The sequence below is a fragment of the Pygocentrus nattereri genome, chromosome 9, assembly GCF_015220715.1.
Source record: "Pygocentrus nattereri isolate fPygNat1 chromosome 9, fPygNat1.pri, whole genome shotgun sequence".
NCBI lineage: Eukaryota > Metazoa > Chordata > Actinopteri > Characiformes > Serrasalmidae > Pygocentrus > Pygocentrus nattereri.
Genome location: NC_051219.1, coordinates 6,303,010 through 6,323,217, shown reverse-complemented (window position 1 = coordinate 6,323,217; position 20,208 = coordinate 6,303,010). Strand labels below are relative to the sequence as shown.

Here is a 20,208-nt window from a genome sequence, read left to right as displayed (position 1 = left end):
TCTTGTATGTCACCCTGTGTTCTTCCCTCTTCTGAAAATACGTGTTCAACACAGCCATTTCCATTCTTTTTGCAAAATCTACAACCATCTGACCTTCTGCATTTCACACCATACACACCCAGCACCTCTTCATCCCCTCTGTTTCCTTCACCAACATGTCCATTGATCCATCCATCCATTTTCTAAGCCGCTTCTCTGTCAGGGTCACGGGGGGATGCTGGAGCCTATCCCAGCAGTCTTCGTGTGGAAGGCAGGATACACCCTGGACAGGTCACCAGTCCATCGCAGGGCAGACAGACACAGACAGTCACTCACACCTAGGGACAATTTAGCATGTCCAATTGGCCTGACTGCATGTCTATTGGACTGTGGGAGGAAACCGGAGAACCCGGAGGAAACCCACGTAGACACGGGGAGAACATGCAAACTCCACACAGAGAGGACCCTGGCCACCTGGTCGAGGAATCGAACCCAGGGCCTCCTCACTGTGAGGCGACAGCGCTACCCACCACGCCACCGTGCCACCCCATGTCCATTGAAGTCTCACCAATCTCTCCTATCTAGGGACACCATCTACCACTTCATCTATCTTATTCCAAAATTCCTCTTTCTCCTCTAACTGACAACCAACCTGTGGTGCATATGAACAGACCACATTCACAATCACACCATCAACCTCAAACTTCAGGCTCATGATCCTGTCTGACACTCTCTTTACATCCAGAACACTTTTCCCAAGCTGCTCCTTTAGGATTATCCTTACTCCATTTCTCTTCCTCTCTACACCACGATAGAACAGTTTGAATCCGCCTCCAATGTTCCTGGCCTTGCTTCCTTTCCATCTGGTCTCCTGGACACACAGAATATATACCTTCCTTCTCTCCATCATGTCTGCAAGCTCTCTGCCTTTACCAGTCATTGTCCCTATGTTCAGAGTCTCTACTCTAACCTCCACACTCCTGCCTTTCCTTCTCTCTCGCTGCCTTCTAACCCACCTTCCTACTCTCCTCTTTGATGGTCTTCGACCTACAGTAGTCCAATTTCCACCGGTACCCTGCTGGTCAACAGCACCGGAGGCGGTCGTTGTTAACCCGGGCCTTGACCAATCCGGTATGGCAATCATATTCATGATCTGCATGATAGTTTTGGCACAAGTTTTATGGCGGATGCCCTTCCTGACGCAACCCTCACCATTTATCTGGGCTTGGGACCGGCACCAGAAGTACACAAAGTACACCCCTAATGGGTGGTTTCTCCATGGTTTCTAATGTGGTGGTCTCACATAACGTAATATCAATTATAATTATTCCAACTTCAGTCCTATTTTCCCAGATACATATTGATAAAGACTCAATCTGTAGATTTTCATACCTTCTGTTTGACTTCATATTAATGAAAGAGAACATAAGGCAGATCATTTTTGGAAGAAGGTAATTTATTAAAACTTAATTTACACTTTCCAGTTGTTACCCAACTTTCCTTCTCATTAGATGCATTAGCATACTATCAGTTTTTGTAACAAACCCACACAACTTATCAAGGGCATGTTGAATCTCCCAAAATTTTTGATTCATGAATATCTAAATATAAGAATGTGAAATGATCAATGATAAAAATGATTAAATAAACTGATCAATAACAAACTCAAAATGATAAACAAGTATATCTTAAAACTTTTTTTTTATTTGAGTTGGTTCTCTTAGAATACCATGCATGTAGCTCAAGATCAAAGACCATAAAAAGTAAGGTTGGCATTCACTAAAAAAGAATGGCATGGCTATCTGGACTACTATAGGAAACAAATCAAATCAACAAGTCAAATAATTACTTAAGTCTTACTTATTTATGCATGCCTAAGACCAGGGGGGGGGAGTATTTTTAAGGTTTCGTGAATATAGGTACAGCATGCCTAACAATACAATTACCATTTCTCTGCTATAAAAACATCTTAAGCCTATGGCCATTTTGTTGTAGATACCACAATAGATACCACTTCTTAGGATCAAGAATGTTTTCAAAGTGTAGATGAAAGCACAAAAATGATGTTGGCATTCAACCCATTAAGACAAGTAGTTGGTAGACCCATCTTTTGTTGCCATACTTTTAAGTATTTAAGTCTGTTGGGGTAAGTTTCTACCAGCGTTGCACACTGTTTTAGAATGATTTTAGCCCATTCTTTATGCAGATTTGGGTGATGCTTGTGAACCGTATTTTTCCAATAGTGGCACAGAATCTCAATTTTAATTGAGATTTTAGACATTGTAGCACATTAATCTTTTTTGTTTAGCATCCCTGTGTTACTTTGGTTTGCATCACACAATTTTTGGCCCAAAGGCTTTATTTTTGCCTTATGGCGAACTCCAGACATACTTTGATTTTTTTTTTCCTGAGTATAATTTTATTCTTGCCACATTACTAAAAGCTTCCACAGCACTGGGGTTGAATACGTCAGCAAACATTTTTCTGTTAATATTTTTTTGTGATACAATATTTTCTTCATTAAAACTATCACTGTAAAATTATTATTTTGATGACCAGTCTTAAAGGGCAAAATATAGTTTTTATAGAAAATTGTATGTAACTCATAATTTCCACACTACTGCCCTGTAATTTATGCATTATATATGGCTATATTAAGTTGAAGCTATTATGGATATTATTTCCCTCAAACAAACATGGATATATCAAAAACTTGTATAACCAAAATTAAAGCTCAGTTAATGACCCAGTTTATACTGGTTCCGGGCCTCTGACACCTGTTTGCTTACAAATTGGACTTTGTGTATAAACGTGAAATAGTTCCAGCATTACTACTCAGATGTCCATCACTGGAGCACTCACCATATGACTGCCAGTCATATGGTACAAGTCCTGCATCTTTGTTGTAGTGTACATAATGTCTGGCAGTGCTTCTGGCCATAGTCTTCTTTATTTATGCATTTTGAGTCTCCTTTTGCTTGGTTCATGTGTTCAAACATTCCTAATGATAATGTCCTGTTCCCAACATGTAAAGCTCATACAAAATATGAATGCTGAACCGAGTGATGGTGTTTGAATCATAAGTATGTCTACTCTTATCAGAACCTTTTATGTCCTTGCCTTAACATCTCTCAAATTCCTCTGAACACCCCATCAACTGCCTTCTCTTTACAAGGCCAGGTATTTAATACATATTTAATTTCCATTCTTTGATTTCCTTTATTCTAATATTTTGTTATTTTGCCTTGGTCTATCATTAACAAAGCCATTTGTCTTATGTTTTTCACTCAACTTACATTCATCACTGAAGAAGGCGCTCAGATTTTATTCTCAGTAAAAACCTAAAATTATTTCATCTTGGTACTCTATATATCACTGCTGTTGGAACAAAACTTTGTACCTCTTGTATGACACAAGAATGAAAATAATTTTTCCAGGTTATTTTGGGTTATCTCTTTTGATCCATTCATCATGAAGCTTACACATAATGTAAAGGTCAGGATGCATTTTCAAACTATGTCAAAAACTGAAACAAAAAATGCAGATGCAGATTTTGTTCCAACAGTTGTGATATAGTCCTGTACATTTATGACTTTTACATGTCAGTTTTCTATTTTCAGTGCTTGAAAATATGCATTTCTCCCCCTGTGTAATGCAACCTCTAGGCTGTTTTTAAAGGTAAACAACAAATCTTCACTACAAACTACAGTCCACAGGTCTTTAATCCAGACTTTGAGCTCTGAAAGTGTTAGAGCTTTCTGGTGTGCTGCAGCTTTGAGAATGGCCTGTTTGAGGCGTTCAATGTTTTCACTGTATTGTGGGTTTGGGGGAGCCATGGGCGGGTTTCCCTCCCACAGCTGGGCAAAGTAATACACATCTGTCTGAGTGTTGAATTTGATCACATCAGTGAAATACTCGGCATTGCTCCCTTCTTCTTTTGCAACTGAACGTGTTATTTCATTCAATTTTTCCTGCAATCGCCACCTTCCATCCATATTTTTTTCTTCAGATGTGAGGTCTGTAATATTCTGATGGACAAACATGCAGCTTGGATTCAGGTTGACATTTTTCATTCTGAGGATGGCCTGAATAACAATCTGAAGAATTCCCAGAATTTCTGCAGGGTTTTCTCCAAAAATGTTTATCAGGGTCATATTTGCAAGGCAAATGATGAAAGTGGCCAGTTCATTGTCATGACTGAATGTTGATTTTCCAGCCAGCTCTAAAGACTGAAGTCCTTCTGTGTCGACTACAAGCAGGTGGTCAAAGTTCAGCTGTTCTTTAACCTCTTCTTTCACTCTGATCAGCTGCATGAAAGCTCCTCTTGTGCATCTGCCAGCTCTCACAGCAAATTGCAGCCCAAACATAGTGTTGAGCATGGTGGACTTTCCTGAGCTCTGCAGACCCAGAACAGACAGCACAAACACTCTCTGGTCTCCCAGTCTCTCAATGACCTTGTCCAGAACAGACTCTATCCAGGTCAGAGGGACATGAGCAGCATCTCCATCTATCAGCTCCAGGGGATGTCCAGAGATCAGGAGGTCTGCAGCCACAACAGGGAAAGCAGAAACATCTGCCCTCATTTCTTCAGGCACTGCAGCCCAAGCCTCATAAATCTGACCCATTTCCCTGAATATGTGCTCCAGACCAAATGTCACTGTGTCCAGCTCCTCTGAAACTTCTTCTAGCTGTTTCTGCAGGACCTTCAGCTCTTCAGACTTTCCTCGTGTAGTTTTCAACTTCTGCACTTCAAGCCATTTGCTGTTGTATTTTAAATGAACTTGAGAAACCTGCTCTGAAAACCTGGCATCAATAAAATTTTTAACCCACTGGACAAAGTACCGCTCCTCCACTGCACTCTTTGACAGCAGATTTTTAACAACATTTTGAATGAATTTGAGGTCGTTGCCACATTGCTTCATCCTTATTTTGTTCAATTCATTTGATGTAACATTTATAGTATGTTCCATTTCTCCACATGTGCGATGAATTTGTTTTTTCTTAATGGACCAATCATGCCACAGTTTCCCCTGATAGGGCAGTAACTTGTTCTTGATTTTTGAGATGTCTTCACCCTCCAGATCCTTCATAACTTCCTGAGCTCTGATCTTCCCTTCCTGGCAATACACACTGTCTTCATCAACTCTGAACCCATGCTGTTTTGCCAGCTCAGAGCTTTCCTCAAGACTGAAAGTCGGACTGAAATTACACTTCTTCAAACAATTTGTAATTACAGTAATCAGTTCTTTATGAAACTCATTTTGTTTTCTACCTCTCAGTCCAATTTTGACATTAAGCCCGTTGGATAACTTATGTGAACCTTTCTGCTCATCACTGATAAGACAAATAAGAGGCTTTGAAGATTTGTAAAGTTCCTCTAAAAATTTCCTTTCTTTGCACTTAGTATTTTCCATCAGGACAACATTGACTGTTGCTCGTTTACTCAGAAAGTCAGTTTGTGCTCTGTTCTTTACAGCATCACCATGAAGATTACAGAATGTAATGCATTCACTAAAAAGGTCATCATTGTTCCCTGCAGGACAGTACCAGGCAATCTCCACCAACCCCTCCATGAACAGATGATTCTTGCTGCTGCCTGGACTGTCTCTGTGGAAGAAGGTGTCGTGCTTTGGGTTAATCACAGAATTCAGCAGCTGGGATTTGGAAGTGGAAACAGAGCCCAGCCTGCAGAAAAACACCATTGGAGCTTTAATCTGACAGACTGGCTTAGTTTTGCTGATGCCATCACTTGATCTCCAGGTTTTGTTTGTCTGCTGAAATGACCAAATTTGGAATGCAATATCTGTAGATGTAGGAATGGGCACCAGCAGTGGCAGAGCATACTGGCAGAAGGAGAGCTTACTTATCATATACTGCTTGAGGAAACTATCTGCACAGTGGAAAACTGCCATCTGGACATCCATTGGGTGAATATTTTCCTTTCCTTTAGCATTATTAGAGTCATCCTTGTCACTGAGAAATTCATCAAGATGATCGTATTCATGTGACATTTCCTCCGCTTCGCTGACTGATGGTAGGATGCCCTTGACAGTAGTTTCAAATTTGGCCCCATAGTTACTGCCATCTTCATTCATCACAACAAACACACCAACATCACAGACATCTTTTCTATCACATTGTCCACTTGTTCTAATGGACAGGGTACAGTCTTTGTTCTCATTTTCCTCTGTAATAAATCTCACTTTATAGTTCATCATCAGCAGTTTTTGCACATATCTAAAAGCCACATTACTGTCTGATTGTTTCTCCTTAGGGCTGCCAATTGACAGGATGGATTCAGTGTTCATTTTGTTAGGATAGAAATCGTCAAGACCGAGACTCTGTAGAGTGTCCATAAGACTTTTCAGAGTTGATTTTCTGATGTCCTGCAAATCTGAATCTGGATCTTGCATGTTTTCAGTGAAGGTCCTTTGTGACAGAATTTCTTCAAACACCTTTTGAGAAAGATTAGCATTTTGATTAATGAAGATACCAACAAAGATTACTATTTAGTGTTTAGATTTATGAGTATTTATGAGATTTATGAATATTTTTGTTTTTAATTTTTAAATGTATGTGGGCTTTATCTTACCTAAAAGGTGATTAATAGGTAAGATTCATTTTCAATGGCAGCAGACTATAATGAGTCCTGATGTAGTGTGAAATGGGGTCAGTCCCTAGTACACTTATTTATGTTTAAGCTGGTTCCTACCCCAAACTCACAAGTGGTAGTATTTGCTTAGCCAAATAGCTTATTTCTGTTTTTGGCCTCTAGCCTAATTCATGGCTTCTGTTTAAAAATCACTTTTATGAACTTCCATGAGCTGGTGATATGACTTATATTCTGCTGTATTGTGAATGCCACTACTACTGGTAATTATTTGGATTATCAGTGCTGCTAAAAGCACTACTGTTTTGATAATCAGATGACAGATTAAATATAAAGGAAATTATATAAAATGAACAGCTCCTGCACAATGAAATAAAAATAAACTACTGTAGTGTTTAGATGTTAATGAGTATTGTAAATATTACTTTTGTGGTTGTAAATACAACGCTACTTGTTTTGCTGTGTAGTACTGAATGACACGTGTTGTGTAACCATCTAATAACAAAAAATAGTCAAAAACCACCAACAAAATTTAACATCTGTTGTCTGTTCACCACATCTTCAAATTCACGCATGAGTCAGACAAAAACAGTGTAGCTTATATGGTAACACTTCACAATACTGGTTAATAAATAAGCACATATTAATACTAATTAATACAGATGCTTTCATCACAGTGAATTAATGCATGTACTAATACTTAACACATCAGGAGATAATGAAGTGTATACATTAATAAAGAACTGAATCACATATGAATAACAATTATTGAATGTAATCGTTTAATACTATTATTCTAACTCTAATTCATTCTAAGTCTGTTAATTAGTACCATGACTTAATACCCTTCCTGGATTGGGGCCTTGTCATGGCGGAAGGGCTTGTGTGGTCTAGGGATCTTCAGAGCTAAGTCAGCGGGAGCAATATGCTCCTGGTAGGGTCTCCCAGGGTGAACAGGTCTGGAGTGAAGACCCAGACTGAAAGGGTTAACTCTGCTCTAACTCTGCTCTAAGCAGACTTTGCAGCAAGCATAGCTACTGTCCTTGGCAGTTTGCACAAACAACTTGCTCCTCTTATCGGGACAACATTCTGTCCAGAACCATTTGTTCTCTTTCGTAGGTAAGATTATCGTACACAGAGCAGAAGCCCCCCTCCTTTGGGCAGTTCCGGTGGTCCGTGAGTGTCAGCTTAGCATTTCATGACTGTTAGACAACTTATTTGGGTCCACCCTGTTTGCTTGTACGCAACAGGGCAGGACGTGTTTGTATAAAAGAAGGAGTGCCCTTCTTTCTTTGTGCAGAAGACTTAATAAACTCTTTGATTGATTACGAGAGTGGTTCTGTCTTTCTGCACCGAGCGCTCTTGCTGCAACTGAGACTTTCCACAGGACAGGTGACGGCCGGTCCTTTCAAATGGTGACCTCCGACGTGTTCTCTTCACCCAGGTAAGTCCAATTAATCGTTTTTGGACCTCTACCTGGTTGTCGAGATCACCTGGGTGTTCAGAGCGAACCGACCCAGCCCTGTCGGGTGGGCGGGAGTACGAGAGTGAGAGTAGAGAGGGTACATTTAAACCTAAGCGCTTAGTGGGAGACAGGGAATGTCCTATAGTGGAAACTCTCAGTACAGCTCTCACTGTATTTTTCCATACTGGGCACGTCGTTCCAACCAGAGCCGGAAGAGACACCGGCTGCATGGATGCGTAGATGTAATTTGGGCTATTATGTTGATCCATTTTTGTCCAACCTAGCTGGTTGGACCGAAAGTAATCCGCAAATACCCGCATACCCCAGGGATTAATGAGGGCATAGGGGATCCCGGATGAGACCTATCTTACATGAATGAAAGCTATAAATCGTGGTATGACATGAAAAAGGTGTGGGATGAACTGAAGAAACTCTCTTTATGTATGTGAAATTTGGTTTTACGCCATCTGCGCTCAGCCTTTCTGCATTCTCTCTTTTGGGTCTGTGCTGCTACAGTGATGATATCAGCGGTACTTGTTTCCAAAACATGCATGGACCCTGTGTCCAAATTATCTTTCCCATTCCAGTTCGTATCAGAAGCAGAAAGAACAAGGAGTTTAGGTCAGATACTGTGAATACATCCAACCTGCAGTATGTTGGAGGTAACTCACAGTCTTTGAAACAAAGTGCACAGGTTATTAAGTTAGCTCTACTGAATATCAGATCTCTTACAAATAAGTCTTATATAATTAATGATTTAATTACAACTCACAGGCTTGATTTCATGCTTTTAACAGAGACATTAAACTCATGTAGTGCTGATATTGTGTTAACTGAGACGGCTCCACCAAACTTTAACTTTTTAAATGTTTCACGCACCGGCAAGAAAGGCGGAAGTGTAGCAATGCTGTTTAATGATACTTTCCAATGCAAGCAGTTACCACTTGGTGATTTCACATCTTTTGAATATTTAGATGCGATTTTAAAGGGGGCACAAAGAATATTATTAGTAACTGTCTACAGACCTCCAAGGTACAATGCTAATTTTATTGATGACTTCACAGATATGTTATCTTTTATTTCTACTGAATTTGATCATTTTGTTATTGCTGGTGATTTTAACATTCATATTGATAATCACAAGGATAATTACACCAAAGAACTCTATGATGTACTTGAATCTTTTGAACTTTCTCAGCATGTGACTGGAAGCACACATTGCCATGGTCACACTTTGGATGTGGTTATCTCAAAGGGTCTTAACATTTCAGCCTCTATTAAGGATGTTGCATTGTCTGATCACTACTGTGTATCCACAGCAGTGCCAGGCAAGTTAGGTTTAAGAAAAGACAGATAAATAACAGGACAGCTGCACTTTTTGTTACCAAAATGTGCTCTTCCCCTTGCCAACCATCTGAATCATGACCTTCCTGTTGTGTCTCTCAATGTATCTGGTGTTGATTATAATTTTCTCATTGATACCGGCGCCATGCTCTCTTCGCTATGAGGGGCCTTTATCATCTAGAATCACTAGCTCTGTGGGTATTACAGGACAGCCCTTCTCATCTCCGTATACGCCCCCACTTCAGGTTGTATGCGACGCAGTGCGATTTACTCATTCTTTCGTGTTCATGCCAGATTGTCCCTTTAACCTTATGGGGCGGGATTTAATGAGTAAACTTGGTCTATCCCTGTCCTTTTCTGGTTCGCGCATGACCGTGTCCACGGGAGATTTCAATCGCAATCTCAACATCGCCAATAAATCCTTTAAATCACCTGTGTCTGCTCTGCTGTCTGTCTCACACGCCACAGAGGTTCCTGAGCCTCTGCGTTCTATACCACACACTGTTTGGGCTGCACATAGGGATGATGTTGGCAGGGTTGACTGTAAACCATATGAGGCTACTCTAAAAAGCCCCACTCCTGTTTTTGTTAAACAATACCCTTTGCCCAAGCACAAACTGTGTGGTATAGACTCTATTCTACAGAAACTTCTCTCTTTAGGTGTGGTCGTCCCATGTCAAAGTGCGTATAACACACCGATTAACCCAGTCCCCAAGCCGGACGGTTCTTGGCGATTCACTCAAGATTTTCGACGCCTTAATGACGCCATCGTGCCTATCGCCCCAATTGTGCCTGATGTCTCTTCGATATTGACCTCCATTCCGTGTCAACACGCATTTTTTACTGTTTTAGACGTTAGTTCTGCTTTTTTCAGCATTCCTGTTGAACCTGACACCCAGCCGATTTTCGCTTTCACTCATCGCCAACGCCAATACACGTGGTCTTGTTTGCCGCAAGGTTTCTGCGACTCGCCTGCGGCGTTCGCCGCGTCGCTCCGAGACCTCATTTCTGACCTTTCCCTCCCCGGGGGTGCTGTGCTCCTGCAGTATGCAGATGACCTTCTGATTTCGGCCCCTGACAGCTCCACGTGCACTGAGGCATCTAAACTGGTCCTCATGCGCTTGGCTCGTGTACCCTGCCTGGAGCCAGGCCTGGGGGTAGTGTTTCATGGCGAGCGCCTGGTGAACGGGCAACACACGTAATCCGGCCGGGCTCAGCCCGAAGAGGCAATGTGGGGAGGCCATGTGGGCCCACCACCCGCAAGGTCCAGCATGGGGGAGCGGTGCAGTGCCATATTGGCAGTGGGAGATTGCGGGGAGGCCCTAGGTGGCCTAGGCCCCTGCAGCAGAAACTAGCTCTTGGTACATGGAATGTAACCTCACTGGGGGGGGGGGGGGGGGCCGGAACTTGTGCAGGAGGTTGAGAGGTACCAACTAGATACAGTTGGGCTCACCTCCACCCACAGTGTCGGCTCTGGAACCAAACTCCTGGATAGGGGTTGGTCTCTCTCCTACTCAGGGGTTGCACAGGGTGAGAGGCACCTGGCGGGTGTGGGGATACTCACAAGTCCCCGGCTGGTGACCATGCAGTTGGAGTTTGTCCCGGTGGACGTGAGGGTCGCCTCAATGCGAATTAAATTCGCAGAGAGGAAAACTTTGACTGTTGTTTGTGCTTATGCACCAAACAACAGGTCAGAGTATTCGGCCTTCTTGGAGCGAGTGGGCGGGGTTCTGGAAAGGGTCCCGTCTACAGACTCCATAGTCCTACTGGGAGACTTCAATGCTCAAGTTGGCAATGACTGGGAGAGCTGGAGAGGCGTGATTGGGAAGAACGGCCTGCCCGATCTAAACCCGAATGGTGAATTGTTATTGGACTTCTGTGCCATGCATGGATTGTCTCTAACGAACACCAAGTTCGAACACAAGGATGTTCATAAGTGTACATGGTACCAGAGCTCCTTGGGTCAAAGGTCAATGATCGACTTTGTTGTTGTTTCATCTGACTTGGGACCATATGTTCTGGACACTAGGGTGAAGAGAGGTGTTGAGCTGTCAACTGATCACCATCTGGTGGTGAGTTGGATCAGATGGCAGGGAAGACTGATGGTCAGATCCGGTAGGCCCAAGCAAATAGTGAGGGTGTGCTGGGAATGACTTTCAGAGGCCTCTGTTCGGAATGATTTCAACTCCCACCTCCGGGAGAGCTCTGGATATTGTGGGGCTGTCATGGCTAACACGCCTCTGCAATATTGCATGGACCTCGGGAACAGTACCCTTGGACTGGCAGACTGGGGTGATTGTCCCTATTTTTAAAAAAGGGAACCGGAGGGTGTGTGCCAATTATCGGGGTATCACACTGCTCAGCCTCCCTGGCAAAGTCTATGCAAAGGTGCTGGAAAGGAGACTCCGACCGATAGTTGAACCTCAGATTGAGGAGGAACAATGTGGATTCCGTCCCGGCCATGGAACAATGGATCAGCTTTTCACCCTCTCACAGATTGTTGAGGGGGCATGGGAGTTTGTCAACCCAGTCTACATGTGTTTTGTGGACTTGGAGAAGGCTTATGACCGTGTTCCTCGAGATATCTTGTGGGAGGTCCTCCGGGAGTATGGGGTGCCGGGGCTACTACTCCGGTCTATCCAATCTCTGTACTCCCGGAGTAAGAGCTGTGTCCATATACTCGGCATTAAGTCAGACTCTTTCAGTGTTAGCGTTGGACTCTGCCAGGGTTGTGCTCTGTGTGCACTCTTGTTCTTGATATTCATGGACAGAGTGTCAGGGCGTAGCCGGGGTCAGGAGGGCATTATATGTGGAGGCCGGAGGGTGGCGTCTCTGCTATTTGCAGATGATGTTGTTCTTTTGGCAGAATCACATGGATGCCTCCAGCACTCACTGGAGGGGTTTGCAGCTGATCAGTTGGTATGCGGATCAGTACCTCCAAGTCTGAGTCCATGGTCTTGGCCCAGAAAAGGATGGCATGCCCACTCCAGGTAAGGGGAAAGGACCTGCCCCAGGTGGAGGAGTTTAAGTATTTTGGGGTCTTGTTCACGAGTGACGGGAAGAGGGATCGTGAGATCGGCCATAGGCTGGGACAGGCGGCAGCAATAATGCGGTCACTGTACCATACTGTAGTGGTGAAGTGGGAGTTGAGCCAAAAGGCGAAGCTCTCTGTTTACCAGTCGATCTACATCTTAACCCTCACCTATGGTCATGAGCTGTGGGTAATGACCAAAAGAACAAGATTGTGAATACAAGCGGCGGAAATGAGCTTTCTTCGTTGGGAGGCGGGCTACACGCTATGCGATAGAGTGAGGAGCTCGGTCATCCAGAAGGAGCTCAGAGTAGAGCCTCTACTCCTCCGCATTGAGATGAGCCAGCTGAGGTGGTTCGGGCATCTGATCCGGATGCCCCCTGGACGCCTCCCGGTGGGGGTGTACCAGGCACGGCCTACCAGGACAAGACCCCGGGGTCGTCCTAGGACCCGCTGGAGGGATTATGTCTCCAAGTTGGCTTGGGAGCGGCTTGGGGTCCCCAGGAATGAGCTGGAGGAAGTTGCGGGGGACAGAGTCATCTGGGATTCTCTGCTCTCCCAACTGCTACCGCGACCCTGTCTGGACTAGCGGTCAACAATGATGGATGGATGGATGGATGGACTTAATACCTTAAGACCCTTTCTATAATACATACTGTGTGATGGAGATGATGTAAGTTCATCATAAAATTATAGGCTTAAAACCAATACACTAATCTGCAGGAAAATCAATGGCATCTCTGTGTGAACATTTCATGATTAAAGAATCTTCATAAATTTTATTTGTTACACAGAAAAGGCTTGACTGCCAGGAAAAAAGACTGCATACATTTGATAATGACATATGATACAATTCATTGCTTAATATGTCTGTGCATGTTTACTCCTTACATTTATATGCCATGTAAGTTGGAGATCTAAAGATCTTTATATCATTACAGTGAACAAGAATTAAATTATTTATCAGTAAAATCACTCAAAAAAACTTCACACCCCAGTTAGGAGCAGGAATGGAATAGACGTGTAGTGGTCATTTTGGACTTTCTACCTTTCAAACCCTGCAGCACAGCATTTTTTTACAATTTACAAGACAAAACCAGTTGTTTTGCTGCATTTCATATAAATATGTCTTCCAAGTCTACAAAACCATGCAAGAAGAAACTCGGTGTCAAGCCTGACTCAAAAGAAGAGGCGTCGCTAGCTCGCCTCCTGGAAGAACACAAAAAGTCCCTCTCTGCGGAATTCAGGTCCTCAATCTCAGTTCTTGAAACCAAACTTGACAGCATCCATACCACGGTTTTCGAACATAACCAGAAGATTTTCTCCCTGGAATCCAACGCTAGCCTCCTAGGCGTGCGCGTGCTAGCCCTTGAAGCCATGTGCTCTATGCTAAAGGAAACCAATGCCAAGCTTTCAGCAAGAATCATCGACCTGGAATCTCGAAGCCATCGTAACAACATCAGAATTGTCGGCTTACCAGAATTGATCGAGGGTCATCGTCCTACAGTCTTTTTCTCTGAGCTCCTGGTGAGGTTTTCGGTGAGGAGATTTTGCACTCTCCCCCAAAGCTTGACCGAGTGCACAGGGCACTGACCAGTAAGCCGTGTCCAGGGGAGAAGCCAAGGGCAGTTATAATCCGACTACACCATTTCCAACAGAAAGAGAGAATCGTCCACGAGGACAGAGGCAAGCTACAATACCATGGCAGCCCCATAGAGAGAGAAGAACTAGCAGTTCTCTACAACCTCGGTCTCAAGTCTGCGCTGTTATTCCCAGCTAAGCTTATCATCACGATCAAGGACGGGGTTAAGAGGAGACTTGCTTCAGTTGAGGAGGCTAAAAGCTACCTAACGAATCTCTGGGCTAATGGTAAACATTGTAGAGAGCATAAAAGTTTGTGCTAATTGAGTGCTACGAACTAGCTACTTGCTAGCTCAGGGCTAAAGTCTGCTTCAGCCATTTAGCTGTCATATTTGACATCATTGGCGAACACAGTTATCTTAAGATCACTAGCTAAACACGTACGATTGGTCTGGACTGATGAACCTTTGACAGTTACTTCATTGTTCTCTGGTTCTCTGTCACTGCATTTTCTTTTTTTATGGATTCTCGTTCAGGATGCGAGTCTTGATAGGTTGTCACTTAATCAGGCCACCTTGTCGAAATCGGCCAGTGCTGTGTTAAATCACAAATCCTGATTAGGTTTGTCAGACCCCTGGGGATTTAAAAATCCACAGGGCAAAGTCTTCTCTTTTTTCTCTCATGTGCATCACTCTTTCTCAAGGATAGATTTTTTCTTGCTAGATAACAGACTACTCCAAAATGTTAACTCATGTGATTATCACACCATTGTCATTTCGGACCACACCCCCACAACAGTTTATATCAGTTTTCCTTCTGCCCCAAATTTTGTTAAACAATGGAGATTCAGTTCATTTATGCTATCCAATAATGAGTTCTGGAACTTTATTGACGCTCAGATAAGCTTCTATTTTGCTGTTAACGATACTCCCGAGGTTGGTAAAGACATTTTATGGGAGGCCTTCAAGGCTTTTATTCGTGAGCAAGTGATTTCTTATTCTTCTCAGGTGAGACGGGCAGAGAGAGCTAGGTCCTTAGAGATAACAGACGAACTTTTCAAATTAGACACAGTCGATGCTTCCACACCCTCTACCACTCTTTACAAGAAATGCCTTCAATTACACTCAGAGCATGACCTTTTGATGATGCACAAAATAGTGAGACAACTGCAACAATCTAAACAATTATTCTTTGAACAGGGAGATAAAGCGGGGAAGTTGCTTGCACACCTCCAGGTTACGCCTCCAGGTTGATTTCTAAGATTAAGTTACCTTCGGGCAATATAACCTCAGACCCATCTGAAATTAACAGAGTCTTTTTTGATTATTATTCCAGCCTCTACATGTCAGAACAGCCCTTCAATCCCTTAGAGTTACACTGCTTTCTTGATGCACTAAATTACCCCAAAGTTAACGAGACTGGCTGTGGACATGGGTAGGCCCATTTCCACCCTGGAGATACAAGAGGCAATAGGGTCACTCTAAAATGGAAAATCCCCTGGACCTGATGGTTTTACAGTAGAATTCTACAAAGCATTTTCTACACAGCTTCTCCCTATCTTGACATGGTTATACAATGACTCATTTGACAAAGGCAGACTTCTTCCAATCTTATCTTCAGCAACTATCTCTTTGTTACTCAAAAAGGACAAGGACTTGACCCTTTGCGGCAGTTACAGACCAATATTGCTCTTAAATGTAGATTTTTAAATTCTGGCTAAAGTTCTGTCTCATTGGCTTCAGCAGATTATGCCAGACTTTATTGCCCCTGACCAAACAGGTTTTATACAGGGCAGACACTCATTCTTCAACATCAGGAGATTACTTAATATTTTATATTCCCCTTCTTCCAACTCTCCTGAAATTGTAGTGTCCCTTGATGCTGAAAAAGCTTTTGATAGGGTGGAATGGGGTTACCTGTTCTTCATTTTAGACAAATTTGGTTTTGACTCTAACTTTATTCGTTGGATACATCTGTTATACACTGCCCCAACTGCTTCCATCCATACTAACAGGATGAACTCATCACCTTTTCCTTTATACCATGGGACATACCAGGGACGCTATCCCCCTTGCTATTCAACATGGCATTAGAGCCTTTAGCAATCTGGCTTCGTAGCCAGGACAGATTTGAGGGCACTACATGTTACAATGTAGTATATAAACTTTCCCTTTTACGCAGATGATCTTCTTCTTTAGATTTCTAAGCCCGCCTCATCCCTTCCACCAATATTAGAAATTCTCGACCAGTTTAGCCATCTCTCAGGTTATAAATTGAACTTGAAAAAAAGCGAGCTATTTTTTGTTAACTCTCTAGCAAAGTCCCTTCTGCAGTCAACATTTCCCTTTGTAATAGCAGCAGGGGGATTTAAGTGTTTGGGGGTATCCTTTATCAACTCATTTAATGACCTTGTCTCCAAAAATGTTCAGCCTCTCCTTGATAAATTTAAATAGGACATAACCAGGTGGGCCTCCCTTCCATTGTCCCTTACAGGCCGTGTTAGCTTGATTAAAATGGTCGCACTTCCTAGATTCTTATATAGTTTTCAACATATCCCTGTGGTTATTAGTAAATCCTTCTTTGTCAACTTTGATCTTTTACTGAATGCATTTTTATGGGACAACAAACCCGCACGTCTCAAAAGGTCAGTTCTCCAGCTCTCGAGGTCTGAAGGAGGCTTGGCACTCCCTAACATTCGTTACTACTATTGGGCTTGTAATATTCATAAATTACTTTACTGGGCCTATTGGAAAGCACCAAATGGCCTTCCACCAAGGGCTCATATTGAGTTCTCGTATTCTCATAGCTCCCTATTTACTGTACTTTGTTCCCAACTCCCCATATCTGTTGACAAAGCTTCTATGAATCCAGTTGTTATCAGTGCTATTAAAATTTGGCTCCAATTTAGGAAACATTTTGGTTTTCATAGTGCCTCAATCCATATGCCTATCTTAAAAATCACTTGTTTCCTCCATCCTGCTCTGACTTGCCTTTTTTTCGCTTCTTGTCAAGTAAGGGGCTTACTACAGTTTTTGAGTTTTATAAGGATGGGGTCTTTTCATCCTTCTCAGACTTATGTACTAGATTTGACTTACCCAATAGTCACCTCTTTCGATTTTTTCAGGCCCGACATTTTGTCCAAAAACTATTCCCCCACTTCCCTAATTGTCTTCCTGAAACCTATATCAATCAATTTCTTGCTCTTGATTATTCCAAAAAGCAACTCATATCTGTTATATATAATTTAATTAATTCAGTACAGGTAGAACCTACTGAAACCCTTAGAAAATCCTGGGAGGAGAACTTGGGAATTACTATTTCAGACGACCACTGGGCTTGCATCCTGGACCAGGTTCAGCTAAGATTCTCCCTGAAGGGTTCCTTGAGATTCATTCACAGGACCTGGGATCCTATGCTTGAGTTTATCAACAATTCTGTTTTACTCAAAGATAGCTATGCCTAAATATGTGAATTGAGAGTTACGTGTTGCCCTTTTCTATGTTTTTTATTATTTTTATCATTATCGTTACTATTTTATTTATTTATTAATTTTATTTTATTTTTATTTAAACTCCTTTTCTAATGTTATTGATATTTGTACATATTGTAATTTACAATTGATATTTAGTATTACTTACACTCTGATTTAGACCACTCTTGTTCTGGTAGATATTCTGTTTATCTCTGTAAAGCTGATCCCCAGGAGCAGCTTTAGTGGAAGTAGGTGTTCTAAGGGGGTGGGTGGGTTATGGTTTAAGGGTAAGGGGTTGATGCAGAAATTCACTTTTTGTTTTTTTACTTGAAAAGTGCAATATGTCTGTGATTCTACAAGAGGCAATAAAAAGATTTAATGAAACACAGTTTTGTGTCTTCCAGCATAAAATATATGAGGAAAAAACAATGTAGGTCTGCTACGTTATGCATTTTATGTCAAATAGCCTGTAAAATATCACAAACATAGAAGTGTGTTTGGCGCTGTCTTAGTCAAGGTGTTTTAAATGTTTATGTTAGTTTTTTATCTAACATGATTCTGGGCACTTATCAGCAAGATCAAGGTCAGTGTTTTAATTCTGTCTATCATTAAATATTATTCTGATTGTCTCAGCGCAGTTCTCTTCATTAAGGCTACCTAGGCCACAGTGTATGTATGTTCAGGCATAATTTCAGTTACACACATTGGGCTCTCACTCAACGCTTGCACTCTGCGGCACCACGTTTGCAGGATATGAGTAAGGTTTGTGATAATTAAAAAAATAAAACCTTCAAATCAAATTTATCATTGATTAATGAGATTTCAGCCTTTTTTAGAATTTTAGTTCATTGATAGAAGGCATGACTGATAAAGGCATAACAAAAGAATGACAGTAAATAAGCATTGAATTAGCATAGATGCTAGTCTTTCTGGCTGCATTCTGTCCACATTTAATAAATGACTTATGAATATCTTTAATAAATGACAAATTTGCTTGTCATGTCATACTGAATGATTTACTCAGTTATTTTACTACATAAATTAAACTATTATTTTGTTACATACGTAACCTGTGGATCATTTCTTTTTGCAATGTTGTTAGTAAAATAAGTTTGTTTATCATGTGACATTGATCTAAACAATACAATCTAAACAACCAATTAATATAGTATAATTAAATCATTCATATATATATATAATTTACAAGAATTAAAAAATTACACATTCTTTGAAATTATGAGCATGTGTCTATTTTCACATTGGTTTTAAATAATATACTGTCATGGTATTAATTAACAGAATTAGACAGAATGGGTTAAAAATATGTTAATACTTAATAATTACCTTTATTAATTACTATTCCTATCTGATGCAGACCTTACACTTCATTATATCCTGATGTATGAAGTGGCTCTGCTCAACTTGGCTAAGAGGTATAGTAGGCTGACGTAGAAGGGCTGGAGCACTTGTACAGCCCGAATTCCAATGAAGTTGGGAAGTTGTATAAAACATAAATAAAAACAGAACACAATGATTTTCTAATTCTTTTCAACCTTAATTCAATTGAATACACTACAAACACAAGATATTTAATGTTCAAATGGATAAACTTTATTGTGTTTTACAAATATTCCCTCTTTTTTAATTTTGTTGCTTTCCTTTCCAAAGAAGTTGGGACAGGGGCATGGTTACCACTGTGTTACACCGCTTTCCTTTTAACAACACTCAATAAGCGTTTGGGAACTGAGGACACTAACTGTTGAAGCTTTGTAGGTGGAATTCTTTCCCATTATTACTTGATGTACAACTTCAGTTCCTCAACAGTCCGGGGTCTCCATTGTCATATTTTGCGCTTCATAATGTGCCACACATTTTCAATGGGAGACAGGTCTGGACTGCAGGCAGGTCAGTCTAGTACCTGCACTCTTTTACTATGAAGCCACGCTATTGTAACATGTGCAGAATGTGTCTTGGCGTTGTCTTGCTGAAATAAGCAGGGATGTCCCTGAAAAAGACGTTGCTTGGATGGCAGCATATGTTGCTCCAAAACCTGTATGTACCTTTCAGCATTAATAGTGCCTTCACAGATGTGCAAGTTACCCATGCCATGGGCACTAACACACCCCCACACCATCAGAGATGCTGGCTTTTGAACTTTGCGCTGAAAACAATCTGGACAGTCCTTATCCTCTTTGGCTCAGAGGACACAACGTCCATGATTTCCAAAAACAATTTGAAATGTGGACTCATCAGACCTCAGGACCCTTCTCCACTTTGTGTCAGTTAATCTCAGATGAGCTCGGGCCCAGAGAAGTCGGCGGTGTTTCTGGGTGTTGTTGGTATATGGCTTTTGCTTTGCATGGCAGAGTTTTAACTTGCAACTGTAGATAGAGTGACGAACTGTGTTCACTGACAATGGTTTTCTGAAGTGTTCCTGAGCCCATGTGGTAATATCCATTACAGAATGATGTTGCCTGAGGGATCGAAGGTCACAGGCATTGAATGTTGGTTTTCTGCCTTGTTGCTTACTTCTGCAGATTCTCTGAATCTTTTGATGATATTGTGGACTGTAGATGATGATAATCCCTAAATTCCTTGCAATTGCACGTTGAGAAATGTTGTTCTTAAACTGTTGGACTGTTTGCTTATGAAGTTGTTCACAAAGTGGTGAAAATTGCCCCAGCCTTGCTTGTGAATGACAGAGCCTTTCAGGGATGCTCCCTTTA

The 20,208-nt window shown here is 41.7% G+C and overlaps 1 protein-coding gene across 1 annotated transcript in view; it reads right to left on the bottom strand.

The window, feature by feature from the left end:
• Positions 1 to 1,414: 1,414 nt before the first annotated feature.
• Positions 1,415 to 20,208, bottom strand: part of LOC108411828 (trichohyalin-like) — a 72,750-nt gene continuing 53,956 nt past the window's right edge. Inside the window, exon 11 of the mRNA XM_017683586.2 lies at positions 1,415 to 6,434. Coding sequence (XP_017539075.2) covers positions 3,582 to 6,434 — 2,853 coding nt within the window. The 3' untranslated portion in view covers positions 1,415 to 3,581. The remainder of the gene's footprint in view (positions 6,435 to 20,208) is intronic.